Genomic DNA, 23,254 nt, shown 5'->3' with positions numbered 1-23,254 from the left:
GATCTATTCTAAGCTGGGGTGGTGATCCTTATTTCACACAAATTAGATTTTAAACCAAAGACTGTAATAAGAGATGAGAAAGGACACTATATCATACTTAAAGATTCTATCCAACAAGAAGATCTAACAATTGTAAATATTTATGCCCCTAACATGGGATCAGCCAATTATATAAACCAATTAATAACAAAATTAAAGAAACACATCAATAATAATAATAGTAGGGGACTTTAACACCCCACTCACTGCAATGGACAGATCATCTACGCAGAAGATCAACAAGGAAACAAGGGCTTTGAATGACACACTGGACTGGATGGACTTCACAGATATATTCAGAGCATTCCATCCTAAAGCAACAGAATACACATTCTTCTCGGGTGCACAGGGAACATTTTCCAGAGTAGATCACATACTGAGTCACAAATCAGGTCTCAACCAGTATCAAAAGATTGGAATCCTTACCTGAATATTTTCAGACCACAATGCTTTGAAACTGGAACTCAATCACAAGAGGAAATTTGGAAAGAACTCAAATAGATAGAGGCTAAAGAGCATCCTACTAATGAATGAATGGGTCAACCAGGAAATTAAAGAAGAATTAAAAAAAAATTCATGGAAACAAATGAAAATGAAAACACAACTGTTGAAAACCTTTGGGATACAGCAAAGGTGGTCCTAAGAGGGAAGTATGTAGCAATACAAGCCTTTCTCAAGAAACAAGAAAGGTCTCAAATACACAACCTTATCTTACACTTAAAGGAGCTAGAGAAAGAACAGCAGATAAAGCCTAAACCCAGCAGGAGAAGAGAATTAATAAAGATTAGAGCAGAAATCAATGAAATAGAAACAAAAAGAACAGGAACAGTCGGTTGAGCTTCTGACTCTTGGTTTCAGCTCAGGTGATGATCTGGGTCTTGGGATCACCCTGCCTCCAGCTCTGCAGAACTGGGTGCTCTCTTCCTTCCCTCTGCATGTAGCCTACCCTTGGTGCTCTGAAAGTAGCCATATGCAACTGTTACATAGAACTTTTCTGTACAGTGAGCAACAGTTTCATTTCATATAGTATATGATGGATAGTATTTTAAGAATTGACAAAATCTTTTCGTTTCCTTTTAAGTTTCCATTTGGATCACTGTGGAGCTTTGCCCTGGTTTCTACAGAAGACCAGTTTCAAAGGAAGAACATTTATGACTCATGCTACAAAAGCTATTTATAGATGGCTTCTTTCAGATTATGTCAAAGTCAGGTAAATTGCCCTGTTAGATTTCTATAGGAATTTGCTTCTACAGAATACATGTAGTTCAAGATATGGACCCTTTTGTGTTTGGAAGTGAGACACTCTTTTTATTCACAAGGATGTCATTAATTTGTCATTCAGTATCAGCTCCTCAAATACCGGTCATGTACCCAGCACCTTCCTGACCGTAAAGTCTTTATGAAGTTTTTACATCCTTAAATCTTTGTAATTTAGGTGAATTACAAGGTATGATAACAATATTTTAGAAACAGAATTTTATGATTTTATTAAAATTTAAGGTCAAGTACATGATACAGTGATATATACTGAAATCTTATTTTAGATTATTTGCTCAAAGCAAATTACTATCCTAAATGAAAAAGTTTCCTGAGGATTTTTTCCCAGTTGTAAGAGGATAATCAGAAAAGTTAGAAGCATTTTTATGATACCTACGGCATAAATTATTAGCTTTCAAAAGTTTACTGTTTTATTTCTATATTCCAAAAGCAGCTAAGAGGCAATTTGTTATTCTTCACATATAAATGTAAAAGAATGGAAGAGTTACCCGTAGTAGTCAAATTGCTTACCTCTTAAATAATGCTAACCAGGTGCAGACACAGTCCTCGCTTCTCAACATGTTAACTCATCTTCATCTCGACTTCGTGATGTAGGTTCTGTTATGAACCCCATTTTACAGGTGATCAGACTGAGACACACAGAGGTTAGGTGATTTGTCTGTGATGATCCTGGTAAGAGACAAAGCTGGGATTTGGACCCAGGCAACCTGGTACCAGAGTCTGTGGCCTTAACCACCACTCCCTGTTACTTTTTGGAAGTACATTAGCATAATTTTCAGGAGAAAACTTACACTACACTTTGTAGAGAAATCTTTTCCCATCCTGATGGGAAACTCTGCTGTGGTTCGGTGTGTGTGAGTATATGAGCGAGTTTCTCTCTCAGGAGTGTTGGGGCAGAAAAACATTGAGAAATACTATCATGAGAGTACTGTGCTTTAATTTACTATGTACTTTGCTTAAAATCATGCTTTGTAGCTGTACACACCAAATGTTTTTATTTATTATAATTTCTGAGTAAAAAAAATACACAAAATGTCCAAGAGAGTCTAAGTAATGTAATCCATACAGTGAAACAGCTTTGTGGCTGTTTTGTTCACATTTCATTCACAGCCAGTCTCTGAGTTCAAAGAGTTTTAAAAAATCTTACCCTTAATTTTTTTGTGTTGGCCTCTTTAAATATTTAGTAATATATCAGCAGACGACATGCTGTATACAGAGACGGACCTGGAAGAGAGCATGGACAAAATTGAAACCATCAACTTCCATGAAGTTAAAGAAGTTGCAGGAATCAAGTTTTGGTGTTACCACGCAGGCCACGTTCTAGGAGCTGCCATGTTCATGATTGAGATCGCGGGCGTGAAGGTACTCTTGCTCTGGTAGCTTCCTCCCAGGAGAAATCGTGCAGAGCTTTGTGCCCCCAGGTGACACTAACGGAAATTCCCTAAGACTTGCGAGGTGTCTAAGCACTGAGACGTAGGATAAAATTAAGTTGATGGCTTTTTCCTTTTAAATATCACAGTTCATACCCCCACGGTAAGACTTCCTGTATCAAGATTAGAAAGAGTAAAGTAATCTCAAAAGACTAAAGTTCCTTCACAGTACCATAGGACTGATTTCCTTTCCAGGGTCCTTTAGAAAAATGATGAGGGCGGAGCTTTCTTTGTGGCTGTACGTATTTCACATTAAACCCTGATTGGGCATTCCCGTCGTCTTGGTGTTCTGGGATTCACGGGGCAGCCCCTGAACAAGGGGCGGGAGCTGCACGAGTGATAGGTGTTAATCAGAACGGATCTTTATCACCATCCTTGTAAAACACAGAGGGATGACAGCACCAGCTCTTACCTCTGCTGCACGTTGGAGTCACTTAGGGACCCTGTTTAAAAATAGTCATCGACTCAAACTCTGAGGGTGTGGCCTTGGCCTTTTTTTTTTTCCTTTTTAAGTTTTCTAGGTGATTCCTATGTGAAGGCAGAGCTGAGAAGCAGTGCTCTGGCATAATGTTGTCCTGCATTGTTAGCAGCCGCTCATTGATTTGAAATGTTTACACATCGAGTTGTACTAAGTATTGCTAAATCATTTATCCTTACTGTTTGCTCAGAGGCACAAAAAATAAGCAGAAATAGCACAAGCGCAGCTCTGAATTCTCATGTGAAATTTGTCTTCTACTTTAGATGGTTTTTCCATATACCTTAGTAGATTTCTTTCCCGCTCATGCCCTTTTTGTCTCAAGTGTTCAGAGCATTTCTCAAGTTTATTAATACACAGGTTGTCTGTGCTGCGTGCATCTGGGAACGTATCATTCCCCCAAATTAGAGTGAATAATTGAAACACCGGACAGTTTATATAACTGCACTGAGATACTCACTTTGAATTAGACATAAGTATTGCACCTAAATTTCATCAGTTGTGGGCTGTTTTTTCTATTGAACTTCACCTTCAGATTTTGGGAGCTAGATATCTTCACTAGTAAAACAAAACTTTCCAAAATCCTAATTTTCTAGCTTTATCTTTTTCACAGCTCTTGTACACAGGTGATTTCTCAAGACAAGAAGACAGACACTTAATGGCAGCTGAAATTCCTAATATTAAACCTGATATTCTTATTATTGTAAGTATTAGTGCAGTATGTTTTAATTACCGTAATGTAAGCAGGATTTTTTCTAGTGGGGAAAAAATATTATGATCTCATTTCCGTAATATATGTTATCAGATGTTAAATGTACTAGTTTTTTTAAATTTATTTTTATTTATTTTTTTAAGATTGTATTTATTTGAGAGAGAGAGAGAGAGAGCAAGGGCAAGAGAAAGCACAGCAGGGAGAGGGGCAGAGGGAGAGGGAGAAGCAGACTCCCCGCTCTTCAGGAAGCCCGCTGCAGGGCTCGATCCCAGGAGCCTGGGATCATGACCTGAGCTGAAGGCAGACACTCACCCGACTGAGCCCCCCAGGTGCTGCTAGTAGTTTTTTTAATTCATTTTTTTTTGCTTCTCCTAGTGCAGCTCCACCTTCTTTCTGTTCAGTGTGTTAACTCTAGTCTCGTATCAGGGATGATAGGACACCTCCTAAGTATTTTCGTCTAAGGGAATTACCCCAAATTCATAGAACATCTTAATGTTGTATAGAAATGGTGTGATCAGGGGGCGCCTGGGTGGCACAGCGGTTAAGAAATGGTGTGACCCCACTGCCTTTGCATGGTTACTGTCTTTCAGTTTGTTACACCACTAACTTTATATGATTGTGTTTAGCTGCCTTCTAGTTTGCAAGTCACAGGAGAATAAAAAAACAATTGTTAACTGTACAGAGCTTTTGGTGAGGGGTGGGGTGTTGGTTGATGAGGAACAAGTTAATAAATGTGTATTGGTGACAGTGAGGGATTAGGATAGAGAGCTTTTGGGCCTATGGTATATAGAAGAATATCAGTAAATTTAGTTCAAGGCTGAAGAACTGTCTGTCTGTCCCTCATCACCTATAACATGCCCCAACCGCCCAAGTATGAGAGACCGTGGCATATTGCTGTCCCTGAGCAACATAGAAAGGAATTCATTTTCACTCAGCTAATGGTACCCTGCATTGAAATTGATTTAAGGGAAGTTTTATGGGTGGTTGTTTTTTTTTTAACCCTCAGAGAACAGTTATTTTCATTATACCTGGTACTTTAGAGCAGTGCTTCTCAAACTTTGATGTTGCGTATGAATCATCTGGCCATATTGTTTAAATACAGATTTGGGGGGCGCCTGGGTGGCACAGCGGTTAAGCATCTGCCTTCGGCTCAGGGCGTGATCCCGGCGTTATGGGATCGAGCCCCACATCAGGCTCTTCCGCTATGAGCCTGCTTCTTCCTCTCCCACTCCCCCTGCTTGTGTTCCCTCTCTCGCTAGCTGTCTCTATCTCTGTCGAATAAATAAATAAAATCTTTAAAAAATAAATAAATAAATACAGATTTGGATTCATTAGGTCTGGGCTGGGGCCTGAGATTTAGCACGTCTGACGGGCTCCCGGGGACGCCCATGCTGCTGGCCAGTGGGCCCCACCCAGTGAGGTTTAAGGGATGTTCTTAAACAGAACTATAAGAAACAGTATCTGTTTCTGTTTTACAAGCTCTGATTTATCAGAGATGGGAGAAATACCCTTTTTCCCATCCATGGAAAGCAAGATGGTTTAAAAAATATAAAGAAAAAAAATAAAAAATATAAAGAATTATCTTGAACAGGGAAGATAAATTTTTAAATTTTTTCCTGATTCCTTTTTCTAAAAATTTCTTAGCCAGATCTGAATTCTAACATTTTTATTTGCTCTTCTTTTCAGTTAGTGTTAGAACAATGTGTTCAAGTAAATGGCATGTTAATGGGGAAATGAATCGCTTTGCCACTGCATTTTATTGATGTTTAACTTCTGTATTCTTTGGGAATCGTCAGTCTTCGTCTCATACTTCTAATGTGTCGTTCAGGAATCTACTTACGGGACCCATATCCATGAGAAGCGTGAAGAGCGAGAAGCAAGATTCTGTAACACTGTTCATGACATTGTGAACAGAGGGGGCAGAGGTCTCATTCCTGTCTTTGCTCTTGGAAGGGCTCAGGAGCTGCTCTTGATTTTAGGTATGACTTTTCTTTTTTATTGGGGGATTCTCAAAATCTTGGAGTGCCTTTCTATCAAGGTAATTGTCTGGCCTCGGAGAGGTCGTTCTGCCTTTCTGGGCTTCAGTTTCTGCATCTAAAAATACGTAGTGCTGTAAAAGCCCAGAGAAACAGTGACCCTTGGGTGCTGCTCCTGGAAGTATAAGTGGTGCCCTTTTCTGGAAGTTGCCAGCAGCCTCAGAACTCTCTGCAGTGAGTTGAGTCCTAAAAATATGTCACCCTTTGTCCCAGCAGTACCGCCTGTGGGAAACAAATGATACAAAGAAAATTTTATCAGTAAGGGTACTCATCATTTTAGTAGTTTCTAAAAGATTTATGTATTTATTTTAGAGAGGAAGAGAGACAGGCGGGTAGGGGACAGGGACAGAGGGAGAAAATCTCAAGCAGACTCCCTGCCGAGCGTGGAGCCCAGTGCAGGGCTCAGTCCCACAGTCCATGAGATCACGACCTGAGCCGAAACCAAGAGTCAGATGCTCTGAGCCACCCAGGCACCCCCATCATTTTAGTATTTTTAAAGAAATATCATGTCAGTAAATATCACCTTGTAGGGAAAAAAAATCATATCACAGATGAGTAATTGTGTACTTTCACATAAAATATTACTTGAACAAAAAAATTAGGGTTCAAGACAGTATGTACTCCAATCCTAGTTAAAAATACACAAATGACTGGAAAGATGTTGAATCTGGATAGTGAGAAAGCAGATGATTTCTTTCTTCTACTTTTCTCTATTTTCCAAACGCTTCCATGAGCATGTATAACTGTTCGTAATAAGGGGAACAATGGGTGCCACTTTTTGCGTGTATTTATACTTAATGGTCCCTTCTAACTCAAACATTCTGTGATGCTGTTTGAGGAAGGCACTCTTCTTGAAGACTGTGTATACAGCTTCAGTGTGAAGAACTAGAAATGGTTACATCAAGCCCTTGCTCTCACCTCCATCTGTAGGATGATAAGGATAAGTCTATCCCTATTACACTGGAAAGGAAAACAAGGAAGAATGTGGTAAGTCATCTGTGAGAGGGAGGCCATAGTAGGAGCTGCGTTTTCTGCATCCTCAGCCAGTCCAGTTTTCTCTTGGTCGTTTTTTCTAACTGCAAGTCAAACTTATCCTTAGAAGTCTTGAACTAATTGTGAGATCGGGCCCTGCTTGGGACTCCGCGCTCAGCGGGAAGTCTGCTTGAGATTCTCTCTCCCTCTCCCCCTCCCCCGCTCATGCTCTCTCCTGAAAATAAGTAAATACAATCTTCAAAATAAGCTAAGTAAATAAATAAAAAGTCTCCGTAACAAAGTAATTTGAAGAACAGAGGAAATTGGGAAGGGGAAACCATGTTGTTATCATCAAATTGGTTGCCAGATTCATAAAAATAAAGGACACCCAGTTAAACTTGAATTTCAGATAAATAATAAATAGTATCTTAGTACAAGTATCCCAAATATTTAATATATATTCTTACCCTGAAAATCTTTTGTTTTTTGTCTGAAATTCAAGTTTAACTTGGCATTTGGTACTTTTATCTGGCAAGTCTACCATCAGGGCGTATGTCATGATTCGTTTTCTGAAGCAGGACTGCTGTATGCAATTACTTGTTCCTTTTCCCCTAAATTCTCCCTTACAATGTAGTATAATAGAAAGAGGATAGCCATTTGAATGAGTGGTTTCAGATTTCATCTATGTTCTAGCCATGTGACCTTGGGGCAAGTTATTTAACTTTTCTTTGATATTTAAAATTTACCCATAAAAATACATACAAAAAAATGGGAGAAGTGATAACGACCTTGGGATGCAGTCTGTATTGCAGGGTATTTGAGAAACAAAAGTATATAGGAAACTTTGACACCATTAAAAAATTTTCATTACATCAGTAAAAACACGAGCAGAATAAACCAGAGGGCAAAGCAGGAAGTGTATTGGTCACGTGCATGACAGGAGAAGTCCCTGTCCTTCTATAGAGTTTTCACTTGTAAATCAAGTAGAAAAATAACATTTCCAACTCTTCCACCTTTTTTTAAGCCTGTTTCCTAATCTATAAGATGGAGGTGAATCCTCATAAGGTTGTTTTAAAAATTAGAAATAATATGTAAATAATAAATGTAAATTGCATACCAGGCATTTAACACATTTCCCAAATGCAGGTGCGCCTAGGAGAATTAATTATATCTTTTGGTCATACTACTCTTACAATATTTGGGGATTTATGAGAGTTTTCCCCTAAAATGAGCCTTCCTTTGAAGGTATATTGCCCACAGTTTTCCTTTATTATCAGAAACTGGCAGCTTTTTAAAAAATGTAGTCATACAGTAATATGAGTATCCTATTTTTAAATGTTCAGTAGCAGTTTAACCCTGGCAGTCCTGTTCTGTAACTAGCAAAGTCTGACTACAAGGAGTCTAATTTTGATAAGTCTTTGAAATACTGGGAGTACATGTTTATTTAAAACTATCCCAGAATTTAGTGTCTCTCTAAGATAATAAGTTATGGTCTGTTAACTGTAAACTTCTACTGAATCGTTTTTAAAAGCTTCCACATCCTGGGACTGTAACCACAATATTCTCTTCAGGTCATGCACTAGTATTTAGAAGTAAGTTTTTATTTTGTAAGTTTAAATTAGAACCGGGCTAATTTTCTTGAACTCTTTAAACTATATTAACAAAACGAAAAGGCAACCTGCTGAATGGGAGAAGATATTTTCAAATCATACATCTGATTAAGGGTTAATAACCAAAATATATAAGAACGTACACAACTTAAAATCAAAAAGCAACCTGATTAAAAAAATGGGCAGAGGACTGGAAGGAACATTTTTCCACAGAAGACATCCAGATGGCCAACAGGCACATGAAAAGATTCTCAGCATCACTCCTCATCAAGGGAAACGCGAATCAGAACCGCGGGTGAGATACCACCTCACACCTGCCAGATTGGCTATTACCAAAATGACCCCCCCAAAAATGATAAATGTTGCTGAGGGTGTGGTGAAAAGTGAACCATGGTGCACTGTTGGTGGGAATGTAAATTTGTGCAGCCACTGTGGAAAACAATATGGCATCTCCTCAAAAAATAAAAAAATAGAAATACCCTACAATCCAGCAGTCCTGCCTCTGGGTTTTTATCAGAGAAAATGAAAACACCAATGTAAAGACCTATGTGCACCCCTGTGTTCATTGCAACATTATTTACAAAGCCAAGACATGGAAATGACCTAAGTGTTCACTGATGGATGGATGTTAATGAAGCTGTGGTGTAGACAGTGGAGGTATTACTCCACCATAAAACAGAAGTATCTTGCCATTTGCAACATGCATGGACCTAAAGGGTATTAGGCAGCGAAATAAGTCCGAGAGAAAGACTGGATGACTTCACTTACACGCGGAATCTAAAAAACAAAACGAATGATCTCACAAACCAAACAGAAACAAGCTCATAGATACAGGAAACAAACTGATGGTTACCAGACGTGGGAGGGCTTAGGGGTGGAGTGAAATAGGTGGAGATTAAGATGTACAAACTTCCAGTTAGATGATAAAGGCGTTCCAGAAATGTAATCATAGCATAGGGAATATAGTTAGTGGTATTGTAATAACTTTGGTGACAGATGGCAGCTAGGCTTACCATGGGGGTCATTTTGTAGTGGATAAAAATATCGAATCACTATGATGTGCACCTGAAACTAATAGAATATCTTATGTCAGTTGTACTTAATTTGAAAAAAAAATGTTAGCCTTGCCAGGGCCTAGCTGGGAAGCCTTGAAAGCTAGAAGTCCCTCCCACTGCCCCACGATAGCCTCCACGCCTTACACTGGAGCTAAAGCACAAGGGGGACCAACGTGTGTTGAATGAAGGAGCAGCCTTTCCAACGAGAGGCTGCGTCCCAGAGCTGGGACCACCTGTGGGTATCGAATCCTAGCTGCCCACGTTCGATGTGTGATGTTGCATCTTGGACAAAGGATTTGGTATTTCTGAGCCTCCATTCCTTTTGTAAGTTGTGGACTGTGCTCTTTGTGGTTGCAGACACCCTATGTGAGCCCTGCTCAGCCTGCCCCGGAAATGGCAGCTGCTGCTAACTGCCACTAGCCATCCCTGCCTCCAAGCTGCAGGGCCGCTAGGGAAAGCGAGGGGCAGGAGCTAGAGCCTCGATTACAAGTAGCCGAGAGCAAGCTGACTGACTAAAGCAAGACAGAATGTACTGGAAGGTATTGGTATCCCCAGACTGTCCATTTAAAGTGGGAAGCCAGTGTGGAACAGGGCCCCTGCTGAGGGCAGGAGGCAAGATCCACCAGGAATGCGTCCCAGGAAGGAGTACCCACTCACTGTTAACCTGAGTGTTGGCAGGCACGGCCAAGCCCGGTGAGAGGCCTACCAGGTACAGAGCCACGAGGATGAGGCCTACTGCGGAAGGGACTGGAAGAGACCTGAGGGAGGAGATGGCCTCGATGAAAACATCCAAGGTCCAAGACTGGCACCCCCACCCCCGGCTTTCCATCCCTGTGCACAGCAGTGTCTTAAATGTGGTTTACCCTTAACCAGGGTAGTAATTACTGCAGACATAGCTGACATGTTGAACAGATTGTTGTGTGCTTGTAATTACAAATTGTATTTCTAATACTCCAGGGGGTTCCAAACGTTGATATCTTTGCTGTTAACACATAAATTAGTCATTTATAGACATTGCAAGAGAGGGAACATATAAATGTAGTTTATACATATATATATACATATATATATATAGTTTTGTATATACATAGTTCTATGCTTTATTTCTTGGTTGTGTGAATTTCTTAAAATTCATCTATTATTTGAACTGTTTACCCCAAATAACAAAATGAAATTTGTTTCTTATCAATTCTCTCTAGATGAGTACTGGCAGAATCACCCAGAACTCCATGATATTCCCATATACTACGCGTCATCTTTGGCCAAGAAGTGCATGGCAGTGTACCAGACGTATGTAAACGCCATGAATGACAAAATCCGCAAGCAGATCAACATCAATAATCCCTTTGTTTTCAAGCACATTAGTAACCTCAAGGTGAGTGCTGAGGGAGGACCCGTAAACACAGATGAGTCAGTGGCGCTCACAGCTGCCTGCCATGGATTCCGAGGCCCAGTCCTTGCTGAGGTCTCGCTGTCTCTCTAGCAGGCACCGTTTTTCTGCAGGAAAACAAAAATCTAGCAACTGGCATTCTTTCCTGCTTAAACAAATTTCGGCCCTTGTTCCAAGTCTGCGTACGTTCTCAGTATTTACTGCTGCTGATTAGTTGGGTCTCTCTGCCACAGAAACAGGAAGTCCTCATGAGAAAAATATACTCAAACCTAATCATCTTTTTGAGTCCCACTGCAGATTCCATGTATGAAAACTTTACTTTTGTAGAGCATTCAACAAACAATAAAATCTGATTTTCTTTAGTTAAAAAAATAGTTTTAGAAAAATCTTGTTTTATTAAAACTAATGCTTTCATCTCAATAAATGATGCCCCAGATAATTCAAGTTATAAGGCATCTTCCAGTTATAAATGGGCTCTATTCATAGAGTATTATTTTTTAAGTTAATTTTTAAGAATTAGAGCCAAGTTTTCCATAGAAACAATGTTGAGCTTTTTGGTTAGATTTCTAGGCCAGCTCAAAATATTCATGAAGCACACAAGGCCATTGTGAGCTGGAAAATTCTTTCGGAGTTCTATCTTGGGTGGATAGAAAGCCATTTGACACTTACTTTTTTCTTGCCCCCCTATCTAGCAATGAAAATGGTCCTAATAGCCCGTTAATACCAGTAGGAGATTTAAAAGATCAGTGTGAACTAACTGCCTTTTCTCACTTTGTTCTCCTTTCATTCCTAACCTAAATTGTTTAGAAACTTAGAAATTGGACTTAAAATGTTTTACTAGTCTCATTGAGGCCCTTTCAGTAGTGTGATTAATCTTTTTACCTAGCTTTTTGTTATTTAAAAACGAGGAATGCCTTGCCAAACCCTGGTACTCAACATGCCTTTACCATTCCTTTTTCCCCTCTTAGAGCATGGATCATTTTGATGACATTGGTCCCAGCGTCGTCATGGCCTCCCCAGGCATGATGCAGAGTGGCTTATCCAGAGAGCTCTTTGAAAGCTGGTGCACGGATAAGAGGAACGGGGTCATTATAGCAGGGTACTGTGTGGAAGGGACACTTGCCAAGGTCAGCCATGGTCTTAGACCACCGTGTTATTCCTAATCAGAATTGCCAAGGTGGCCCCTTAAAGCCTGAGGAGCACCCATCTGGTCGCAGTAAAAACCCTGGAAAGGAACCTATTTGAGACAAACACAAAAACACAGATACCCTCATTCACTGAAGAAGAAGTTTGCCAATGTGTGTTCTCTTGAAAAGTCACAGAAGGTGTTTGGGTCGATTGCCCATCTTCCTGTTGATACACAATGGTTGATGTTAACTCTTAGGGATGTACACATGGTAGGAAATGCATACAGAGCTCTAGAAGCAGTTTCTAAACATCCAAGCATCATGTCCTCTTCCCTCCTCCTCCTAGAACTTGTCTTATTTTTAAAAATACGTTATGATTCCCCATTTCAACCATTTTTTATTACTTTTGCGTATTCTCTAAGTCACACAGACAATGTTGGCTGTGTATTCAAAATAGATTTCCAGAACAGAAACACATCTGTCTGAAAAGTGACTTTTTAGAGCAGGAGAATAGCTGGGAGTCCCAGCTTTGCCATTCTGGTCATAAGTTACAATTGCCACTTCCAGTACTCCAAGTACATTGAATTTTAGTTAACCTGCTTACTTTCCTAATTAAATATTTACTCGACCAAGAAAATAAGTATTTAATATTTACTAAGTCAATTGTTAGAATGCATTTTGTGCTAAAGGTCCCAAATTTAATGTAAGAGGTTTTGGCTGCGTTAACAAATAGAAAATGTACCTTTTCTTTTCTGATTGGATAGTTTATTGGTTTTGTTTCTTTTATTTTTGTTTTGTTTTGTTTTGTTTTAACAGCATATCATGTCTGAGCCAGAAGAAATCACTACCATGTCTGGACAGAAGTTACCACTGAAAATGTCTGTTGATTACATTTCTTTCTCTGCTCACACAGATTACCAGCAAACCAGTGAATTTATTCGTGCTTTGAAACCGCCTCATGTGGTTAGTCTATGAATTTGATTTATAATATTAAAGGGGAAGAAAACATACCCAAGAAGGTAGCCCTTTTCGCAGAGTGTTTCTGCAAGCACTTGGACCTGACCTTTGCAGCTCCCTTCTGAGTTAGGCAAGCTGTGTCTCCATTTACCCGAGGTCCCTCATCAGATCCCCCTAACCCCAACTCCAGTGCCCCTCCTGTCATTTTCTGCAGCCTTCCCAGTAACTTAAGAGCACAGGCTTTGCCTGTGACTGCTTGTTTTGAATCCCAGCTCCATCCCTTACTTGCTGGGTAACCCTGGGCAAGTTACTTAACGTCTTTATGCCCCATTTGTAAATAGGGATAATACTACCTCATAAGGTGATTGTGAGGAAGGGACGAGAGAACATAGGTCTAAAGCATGTAATACGGTGCCTGGCATGGAGTAGATGCTTAATAATATGAAAGAAGAGAAAGACAAATCATAGAATAGTAAAAATTAAAGATCCAAATAGATATGAAATCACATAACTCCTTACTGATGTGATTTGTTTATATTTTTAAGTTTCATGTAATATGAAAATAACAATTCTATTTTGGTGGGATTGGGGGGAAATAAGAGGGGAAAGCTAAAAAAAATATATGTATTTTTAATCAACAGAACACTCGGGGAATGTGTGTGGGTAGGAAACAGATGAAGGGCCCTTTCTAGATTTATTGAAAAGTAGTTCAGAGGAGATAGCGTTTTGTTAGGTTTTTTTTTCCCTTAAATTTTTTTCATTGTGATAAAATGTATATAACTTAGAAGTTGCAATTTTTAACCATTTTTAAGTGTACGATTCCACAGCATGATTCACATTCACAGTGTTGTGCAACCATCACCACGCCCTGTTCCCAGACTTTTTCATCACCCCAAACAGAAACTGTACCTCAATATTAAGCAAAAATTCCCCATTTCCTCCTCCCCAGCCCAGGTAACCTCCAATTTACTTTCTGTCTCTGAATTTGCCTGGGCAAGGTACTGCGTGTCAGTGAAATCCTACAGCACTTAACAGAATGTGTTCAAGGTCCTTCCATATTGTAGCACGTGTCAGAACTCCCTTCCTGCGTATGGGTGAACAGCATTCTGTTGCATGTATAGACCACACCCATGCCCTCAGTATCTGGGTGCTGCGGTGAGCACTGAGCTCTAAGTATCTGTGTGAGTCCCTGTTTTCACTTCTTTAGCGTATATACCGAACAGTGGCCTCACCGGATCGTCGGGCCATTCTGTTAACTTTTGGAGGAGTCACTCAACTTTCCATAGTGGCTGCACCATTCTGCGTTCCCCCAGCAGGGCACCAGCATTCTGATTTCTCCGCGTCCTCGCCAGCACTTGTTTGCCGCTTTGTAATTACAGCCTTTCCTCGTAAGCGTGAAGCAGTAACTCATTGTGGTTTTGAGTCTCACTTCCCTAATGACTAATGATGTTGAGTGTCCTTTCGTGCGTTCTGCTGTTAATTTTTGAGTTCCTTCTGGCCTGGGAGTCCTCACAGGGATTTGCCAGTGGCCCTTTCTCAATAAGCAGAGTCTTGGGTGGAGAAAAATCCCTCGCCTGCTTTTATCTCTGTGAACTATTGAAGTTCATCGCAGTGCAGGCTCCTCACAGGGGTCCTCTAGGGCAGGTGGTTCATGGAAGCGCTCCCACGGGTTAAAGCCAGGGAGGAAGTGTCGTATTGCCCTTTCTCTCGGCTCTCCCCACCTCATCCTCAGTCCCATTTCATTGCTCTCCAGGCTCTCTCTCTGCTGACAGTTTAAATTCCTGGATGGAACTCGATGCTTACGTTCCTTCAATAACCAGGTCAGCAAAAGTGTATCTGCGTGAGAGAATAACAGTAGTGCTAGAGGTAACAATAAGTAACAGCATTTATTTCTTACCATGTGCCAGGCACTGTACTCATATTTTAAGTAATCTCTACACCTGACATGGGGCTCAAACTTACAACCCCGAGCTCAAGAGTCGCATGCTCTACCGACTGAGCCAGCCAGGCGCCCTGTACTCTGATTTACACGTATCAACTTGCTTATTACTCCTTACAACCAACAACTCTTTGTAGATGAGAAAACGGAGATGTTAAGTAACTTGCCCAAGTTGACACAGCTAGAAAGTGCTTGAGCAGCCAGGCCTCAATGCCAGGGCTCTTTACTAGGCCATGTGCCTCTGCCTAGTAGTGATGCTAGCTAGGCTTCCGTGAGCTCAGGCAAGGAATCATCTGCCAGGGGTCTGTAGGTTAAGATCGATCTGTCTTGTAAAATACAGATTATAGAAGTGAATAGAAAGAGACTGGCATCTAATACAGTTGTTGTAAATACCCCTCAAAGGCAGTTTCATTTGGTTCCAAACTAGTTTGTTTGGTATTACTATAATAAACGGAAGAAAATACCAGAAGTCTTTTGCTTCCCCCATAAAAAGCTTCTTTGGAAAGTCTTGTATTAAGAAACCTAAAGAAAACTGTGGATGTTTTCTGCATTCGTAAGAGTAGCGGTGGTTTCGTACAAGAATCCCGCTCCTAAAGCTGGCGGAGGCTATGGAAGGCACGTGGCGCAGCCCTTTACAGTTGAGCACAGAAGTCTAGAAGAAGCCCAGCTCCCGTAAAGTGGTATATCTCACTTGCGGCAAGACCTGAACTAGAAGTGTCTTTACTCTGTCTTAAAATAGTTCCACTTCAGGATTTTTAAAGCCAAACAGAATGAAAATAACTGTACATGTTTGATTGACGGGAGGTCCTTCAAAGTCGTTAAGTTTAATAACGTCAAGTATATGTCTCTTTCACATATCGAAGTCAGATAGGGGCCATCATTAAGCCGACCTCAGGCTGTTTCCCTGTGCTCTCTTACAATTCATTCCATGTAGATTTTAGTCCACGGAGAACAGAACGAAATGGCCAGATTGAAAGCAGCCCTGATTCGAGAATATGAGGACAACGATGAAGTTCACATAGAGGTTCATAATCCTCGGAATACAGAAGCCGTGACCTTGAATTTCAGAGGAGAAAAGCTAGCCAAGGTAAAAGGTTGAGGTTTCTAATCTTACCCACGTCTTTTCTTTTTCTTTTCTTTTTTTTTTTTTTTTAAAGATTTTATTTATTTATTCGACAGAGATAGAGACAGCCAGCGAGAGAGGGAACACAGCAGGGGGAGTGGGAGAGGAAGAAGCAGGCTCATAGTGGAAGAGCCTGATGTGGGGCTCGATCCCATAACGCCGGGATCACGCCCTGAGCCGAAGGCAGACGCTTAACCGCTGTGCCACCCAGGCGCCCCCCACATCTTTTTTAAAGGGAAATGTATACTTCTTAAAAATATAGACTTCTTTTCATCAGAGCAAGATAGTATCCTTAATGGTGATTTCTGTCAGTATTGTATAAGAATTGTATCCGTACACTTCTTTAGGTCTTCTTCTGGTCCTACTAATTCATTTCTTCACATAGAAAGTTTTCAAGTACATTTGATCTTAATGCAGTTGAATTTGATAGCTTTGTAATCCACATCTCCACTTTCTTTTCCTCCCTGTGTCTGAGAATCAACAAATATCCTCAAATACTGTTTTATTACTACGTCTAATACAGTATTATGTCCACTGGTCCTTTTCCCGAAGAATCTGAAGATAGGCTCATGTGTTTAAACATACACGTGGTATGATGGAACTTACGAACATTTGTCCATTTTGATGTTGAAATATAGTATTTTCAGAATGTAAAACTAAGAGTTAAAAATCCTACCTGAGGTTTTAGAGGGGTGCTGTAAGCTATGTGCATTTGTGCCTCCTATTAAGATTTTTTTTAAAGATACTTCTAAGGGAAACTTTTTAGTGATTCATATGAAGTTTTAAATATCAGACATGTATTAATGAGCAACTTTACAGCAGTTCTTTTAGTATATAATGAGCCAGATATGAGAAGGCTAATTGGTGAATATCCTTCCTTGTGGTTGAGTTTGAGAGGAAAAAAAGTCAGCAAAAGGTAAGATGTGAGGCTTTTGTTGCCAAAGAAGGACAGATGGTTGTATTTACTCCTGAATTAACTCCTGTTCACAAAACTTTCCAGTGGCCACTTTAGTGAGAGCAACCTTGTACCTATAGAAAAATGTATTCAGTTAGGAATCTAAGAATTAAATGTCCCTAACTCTGCTGGTTGAGATTTGGGGAGGGGGGACGATTTTACAGTCAGACAATTTAGAAGAAGTGGAGTTGAACAAAATTAAGCTGATTTCTTTACAGCAGGAGTTTTCAGAGTTTTTATTTTTATTTATTTAAGATTTTATTTATTTATTTGACCCAGAGAGAGCAAGCACAGGAGCGGGGGGGGGGGGTAGCAGAGAGAGAGGGAGAAGCAGGCTCCTCACCGAGCAGAGAGCCCGATGTGGGACTCGATCCCAGGACCCTGGAATCATGACCTGAGCCGAGGGCAGACGCTTAACCAACTGAGCCACCCAGGTGCCCCCAGAGTTTATTAGTCCATTATGCATTATAAACCTTCAAGAAATATAGAATGCAGCATTTAAAAAGTTTTTAACTAGAGGAGTGTCTGGGTGGCACAGTCAGTTAAGCGTCCCAACTTTTGATTTCAGACCCCTGATGGTCATCATTATGATTGAGTATCTGAATAATTGCATTTTCCAAAATTCTATTTCCTCCTCCTCCTTTTTTTTTCTTTTTATTAGGTCATGGGCTTTTTAGCAGACAAAAAACCAGAACAAGGCCAGCGGGTCTCGGGAATACTTGTTAAAAGAAACTTTAATTATCACATACTTTCTCCTTGTGACCTCTCCAGTAAGTATATTATTAATTGTCAAATATAAATTGATTTTCACATTGAAAGAAAATCTGTGCAAACTTCTTCCTAATGGCCAAATTTTAATAACGTACATAACTTTATCGGGAAAAATCTTACTTGAACTATTTAAATGTTTGAATTCTTTGTGAAAGAACTTTTTTCTTAATTGGGAACATAAGTTCACCTCTAAGACGGGTTGACCACTCCTGCTGACCCTTGACACAAAGCCTGTTTTCCGCCTTTCGCGGTGGAGTAACCTTGACCCCCCGCATACACATTTTGATCTTTATGACCTAGACTTTGACCTCGCTTGCTGGGCCTTTATGTTGCGTGCCTGTGTAAATGCTGGGCCACCATTACTTTTGCAGTGAATATGGCGTTATCTTAAATAACCATGCTCAGTTTTACGCATATAGCACTAATAGCGTGTGAGTGCTTTATGAAAGGACAAGGAAAAGCGTTTACGTATTCATCTGTGAGCTGGGCCAGCGGTCGGCTTTAGCGCATCATGAGGTGGATTGTAGCTTGTTCCCGTCTTCAGCGGTGAGTGCGGTCTTACTCCGGGCCAGGCCCTGTGCCGGGTGCTGGAGGACCAGAGATGCGCTGCGGAGCACAGCCCCAGCCCCTGGAAAGCTGCCTCGCGAGAGAATCGTTCTTGTCCAGAGCTAGTCACCGCGCTGACAAGTGACACAGAGAAGTCCCTAAGTATGTGAGGAGAGAACAAGCATAGAGAAGTCGGGAAAGGTTTTGTAGACCAGGTAGCACTGGTGCCAAGTGGTGAAGGCTTGTCAGGAGTGGCTAAGCCCAGAAGAAAGCAAAGGACAGCTGGTGTACTGGCTTGAGACCTGCAGGGACCGGGTGTTTGCAGGCCAGTGAGGCTGCTGTCTTACAGCTGAAAGCATAAGCTAACTAGTCGGAGAGCAGGGGTGGGCGTAGGGAGTTAAGGGGAAAATGTAGGGTGGGAACAAATTAAGGAGCACCTTATATGCTTTCTGAAAAACGTGTGCTTGTTTACCTTGCCTTAACTTCCCTCTACCCCGTATGTGTTTGCAGATTGTATTTTGTGCAACTAGTATTGTTACTTTAAGTATTCTGATTTCCTCCTCAGATTATACTGACTTGGCCATGAGCACTGTGAAACAGACCCAAGCCATTCCCTATACTGGTCCTTTTAATTTGCTCTATTACCAGCTTCAGAAATTGACAGGTGTGTATATTTATTAAAATGCACCTAATTGTTTTCTGTTTTTTGAGTAAGATACATTTATCTGGGAAAGGATGTTATTTAATTTGGGTAATTGTCTCAGAATTTGCACAGATTTTATTTGCACTTCACTTGGACATGTTAACAGCTTTAGGTGAATTTTTAAACGTGTGCTCCTGATTTTTTTTTAATGCCGCTTTCTTTATCCTCGATCCACTGAACATGCTGAAAATGTCAGTAGTCTTTGCTCCTTGTGTTTAAAATCCAAGTTATTGAGAAAATAAGTTTTCTGGTTCCATCAGTACCAGTCTATACAGCGGGTTTTACAAGAACACTTTGAATAACAAACTACACTTTCTGTTAATGTGGTCTTCATAACTCAAATAGCAAAACGCAACCATAAAATAAACCAGTAGAAAGAAAGTCTTTCTTTTTTTTACTTCAGATCCTCATATTAGAATTATAGGTCATAACACAGAAAGTTAATAAAATATGTCTGAATTAACCCTTAATTAAGAGGTTCCTGGGAGGACCAGAAAAGTCTCCGCTTATACAACAGAATATTTCTGTAGATGGATGAATCCTATGAAGACAGAAGACAGAACTGACTAGTTGGCAATAGTTAACTAGTCTCATGTTAAATTTTAAGATGCTAATGGCTAAATCTCTTATACAAACACAGATGTATTTGACAATCACCAGAGTTTGTAACTGATAAAATGTTGAAGGTCCAAGGTAAATCCTGCCTTGTTATATGAATTTTTTTTAATACATGTTGAGATCTTTCAGTTGCTTTAAGCCATTCACATAAAACTGACTTAGTTATTTGAAATCTGACTACACAAGTGAGTAACTAAATTTTTCATTGTGTATCAAATTTATTTCAGCTGTCTCTATAAACAAAGGAATAATGATGCCTCTAGAAGATTATCAGAAAATTATATACATCTTGATATTCTTTTTTTCAGGTGATGTGGAAGAATTAGAAATTCAAGAAAAACCTGCTCTGAAAGTATTCAAAAATATTACTGTCATACAGGAGCCAGGAATGGTGGTATTAGAAGTAAGATAATATCATTTACCTTAACAAGGAGGGGGAAAAATTTAAGACTTCACATATAATTGTAGAGAAAATTTGTTTCTTCTCAATCCGGAAAAATATATATATGTGTGTGTGTGTGTGTGTGTACATATTTTTCTTGCCCAAATCAGCTTTACATATGACATAGCTGAGCATTTTCTACGTAGTTCCAATAACACAGAAACTAATACTAAGGGCACCTGGGTGGTTCAGTCCGTTGAGCATCCAACTCTTGATCTCAGCTCAGGTTTTGATCTCAGGGGGCTCCACACTGGATGTGGAACCTAGTTAAAAAGAAGTGAAACTAAAATTAAGGCTTAATATTTAGTATGTGTAGTGAATATAGGTTTCACATGAGAAGTCTCAACTAATTTTGTGATAGCCGTGGGTGTCTTCAGTTATATGAAAAGATCCAACAGTCTGTTAAGCAACTGCCTTCGGCTCGGGTCATGATCCCGGGGTCCTGGGATCGAGCCCCACATTGGGCTCCCTGCTCAGCAGAGAGCCTGCTTCTCCCTCTCCCTCTGCCTGCCACTCTGCCTACTTGTGCTCTCTCTCTCTCTGTCAAATAAATAAAATCTTTTTAAAGAAAAAAAAAGATCCAACATTCTCAAGATAAAAATCAAATTCTGTTATAAATGAAACAAATAAACTTGTCACAAAGTGCTCTTATGACAGTGGAATTTTGAAAATTCAAATAAGCAATATTAAGATAACCCAGATACACAAAGGCTAGAAACCATTGAGTGTGGTTCCTATCACTAGAATTTTAAATTCCTACTGGTAGAATTTGGGACTCAGACACCAAATTAATTTGGTGGTTGATTTTGATAACTTGGCAACTTTCAAAGGGAACTAAAATAATCCAGGGAGGTACCTCATTTCTTTCTCTGCCTCAAGGTAGAATCCTATGTAAATTCCCCATCTAGATGGTCCGCTGTTCTGTTCTTACACGTTACTTTTTTTTTTTTTTTTTTTTTTAAGATTTTAACCTTTTCTTTTAGAGAGTGGGGGAGAGAGAACGCGCGTGCACAAGCTGGGAGAGGGGCAAAGGGAAAGAATCTTGAGCGCAGGGGCGCCTGGGTGGCACAGCGGCTCGGGTCATGATCCCGGCGTTCTGGGATCGAGCCCCACATCAGGCTCCTCCGCTATGAGCCTGCTTCTTCCTCTCCCACTCCCCCTGCTTGTGTTCCCTCTCTCGCTGGCTGTCTCTTTCTCCATCAAATAAAGAAATAAAATCTTTAAAAAAAAAAAATCTTGAGCGCAGAGCCCATGTGCGGGGCTTGATCTCACAACCCCAAGACCACAACCTGAACTGAAATCAAGAGTCGGACGTGCAATTGACTGAGCCCCCCAGGCGCCCCTGACACATTAGGAAAGGCACTTGTTTCTGAAATAATTCACCTGGTCCCACCCTCACTTGGCACACGAGGGAAACTGTCTTGGAGCCCTGGGCATGTGCGGGGGCAGGGGGGTCCTAGGCTTCGTGTAGGAAACAAAAGGAAGTGTTTAAAAATACTGCCCTACGCGGTTCTCAGGGGTCTGCATTTGCTCCCAGTACCGAGTTACTGCTGCGCGAGCTCGGACAAGTGGCCTGTGTAAGTGAAGGTGTCCTGAGGATCAGGCAGGGGGTTGCCCGTAAAGCCCTGGCCACGAAGGAAGCGCTTAGTACATCTTAGAGAAGTCCAGTATTGCTGATCTCAGGAAACAGCGAATGTCAGTGAAAATGCACGGAACGAAGTCCCGTATGTACGGTCCGCGGATGAGCGGGTAGTCATGGTTTTTGTGGTCGGCCCTATTCCCACCTTCCCAATTCTGCCTTTTTCTTCGCAGTGGCTGGCGAACCCTTCCAATGATATGTACGCAGATACAGTAACAACCGTGATACTGGAAGTCCAGTCCAACCCGAAAATAAGGAAAGGTACAGAATGATTGCATTTTTGTCAATTCTTTCACTTCTCCCATAGTCTGTGAACTAAAAAGCAGAAGACAGAATCCTAGAACTTGAAATCTGCTTGTTCCACGCTGGTAGCCTTCAAGATACAGTATGTGCATAACAGTGCGTGTTACTCATATTTTAGTTCTTGTCCTGGGTCTTTATTTGTGCTCTTGCCAAAAATCTGGTTGCCATGAACACTAAGATAAAATTCCTTAGTCACGGTCCTCTCAAAAACAATTTAATCAGAAATTCCAAAATACTGCTGAATTGAGCCAGCATGTCTAATAAGAAAATTGGCGGCCCTGTTGGTGTTCAGTAAAACCCGTTGAACAGAATGGAATCTCCCCTTAGGGCAATTTTGCAGTCACTTTATGTTTTCTAAGTAGCCATTTTCAGTCAGAGAAGACACTAGCGAAGATATCTGTGATTTCTTTACAGTTGCATTCTAGCTCATACATAATTCAGTGTAACATTGCATTGGCATGGAAGGTAGCCCTCGAAGAATTCGGGGAAGCCTCCCAGCCTTTACCCTTCTCATGGTACCAGGTCTTGTCCTCTGAGAGAACGGTTCTCTTTTGAAATTACAAAAAATAAACAGGTAGTCCTTGATTGCAAGAGGAAAAAAACATTTTTCTGGATACTTAATAATCCATTGTCTTGTAACTGACCGCATCTATATAATAAAACGAATAAATATCTAGACAAATCTAAATTATTCATCTGAGGTACAGTGTTGGAAATTGTTTTGAGTAATAGTAAAAAATTGTAAAAGTGTTCGTCTGGACACTGCCGATGGCTGTGTTAGTTGGATTAACCGGTGGGGAATGCACACCCCTGTGTGCGTGTGGCGTAGCGGAGGGAGCTGTGCGTCTGCACGAGCCACGGGTCACGGCAGACCCTGGGTTCTCCCGGGATGCTCACTCCGGCTGTGCCCCCGAGCGCAAAAGTACACGCCTGGCAGAACAGCTCCAAAGGCAGTTGTCAGGTTTTTCTTATTTTCCTGTTTTGCATTTTTCTTATCTTAGGTGATAAAAATATAAAGGACAGAGCACAGGGCGGGGTGTGTGGGAAGGAGGACCTTCCTTGTGCAGACGTCACAGCCAGTGAGTGGTGGCGCTGTGAGGGGCAGTGACGTGAGCGACAGCGTGAAGGGCAGAG

At 40.7% G+C, this 23,254-nt stretch overlaps 1 protein-coding gene across 1 annotated transcript in view; it reads left to right on the top strand.

Annotated features, from left to right (window-relative positions):
- Positions 1 to 23,254, top strand: part of CPSF3 (cleavage and polyadenylation specific factor 3) — a 43,076-nt gene that overhangs the window by 10,269 nt on the left and 9,553 nt on the right. Inside the window, exons 4-15 of the mRNA XM_045775977.2 lie at positions 1,121 to 1,249; positions 2,502 to 2,679; positions 3,836 to 3,925; positions 5,763 to 5,913; positions 10,807 to 10,982; positions 11,966 to 12,124; positions 12,941 to 13,087; positions 15,955 to 16,107; positions 17,760 to 17,868; positions 18,981 to 19,079; positions 20,045 to 20,139; positions 21,991 to 22,078. Of these exons, the coding sequence (XP_045631933.1) occupies positions 1,121 to 1,249; positions 2,502 to 2,679; positions 3,836 to 3,925; positions 5,763 to 5,913; positions 10,807 to 10,982; positions 11,966 to 12,124; positions 12,941 to 13,087; positions 15,955 to 16,107; positions 17,760 to 17,868; positions 18,981 to 19,079; positions 20,045 to 20,139; positions 21,991 to 22,078 (1,574 nt within the window). The remainder of the gene's footprint in view (positions 1 to 1,120; positions 1,250 to 2,501; positions 2,680 to 3,835; positions 3,926 to 5,762; positions 5,914 to 10,806; positions 10,983 to 11,965; positions 12,125 to 12,940; positions 13,088 to 15,954; positions 16,108 to 17,759; positions 17,869 to 18,980; positions 19,080 to 20,044; positions 20,140 to 21,990; positions 22,079 to 23,254) is intronic.

This window comes from Ursus americanus, chromosome 7 (assembly GCF_024610735.1).
Source record: "Ursus americanus isolate L20-20 chromosome 7, mUrsAme1.1.p, whole genome shotgun sequence".
In the NCBI taxonomy this organism is placed as follows: domain Eukaryota; kingdom Metazoa; phylum Chordata; class Mammalia; order Carnivora; family Ursidae; genus Ursus; species Ursus americanus.
The sequence above is the reverse complement of the archived record's forward strand: the minus strand, read 5'-3'. Positions and strand labels throughout refer to the sequence as shown.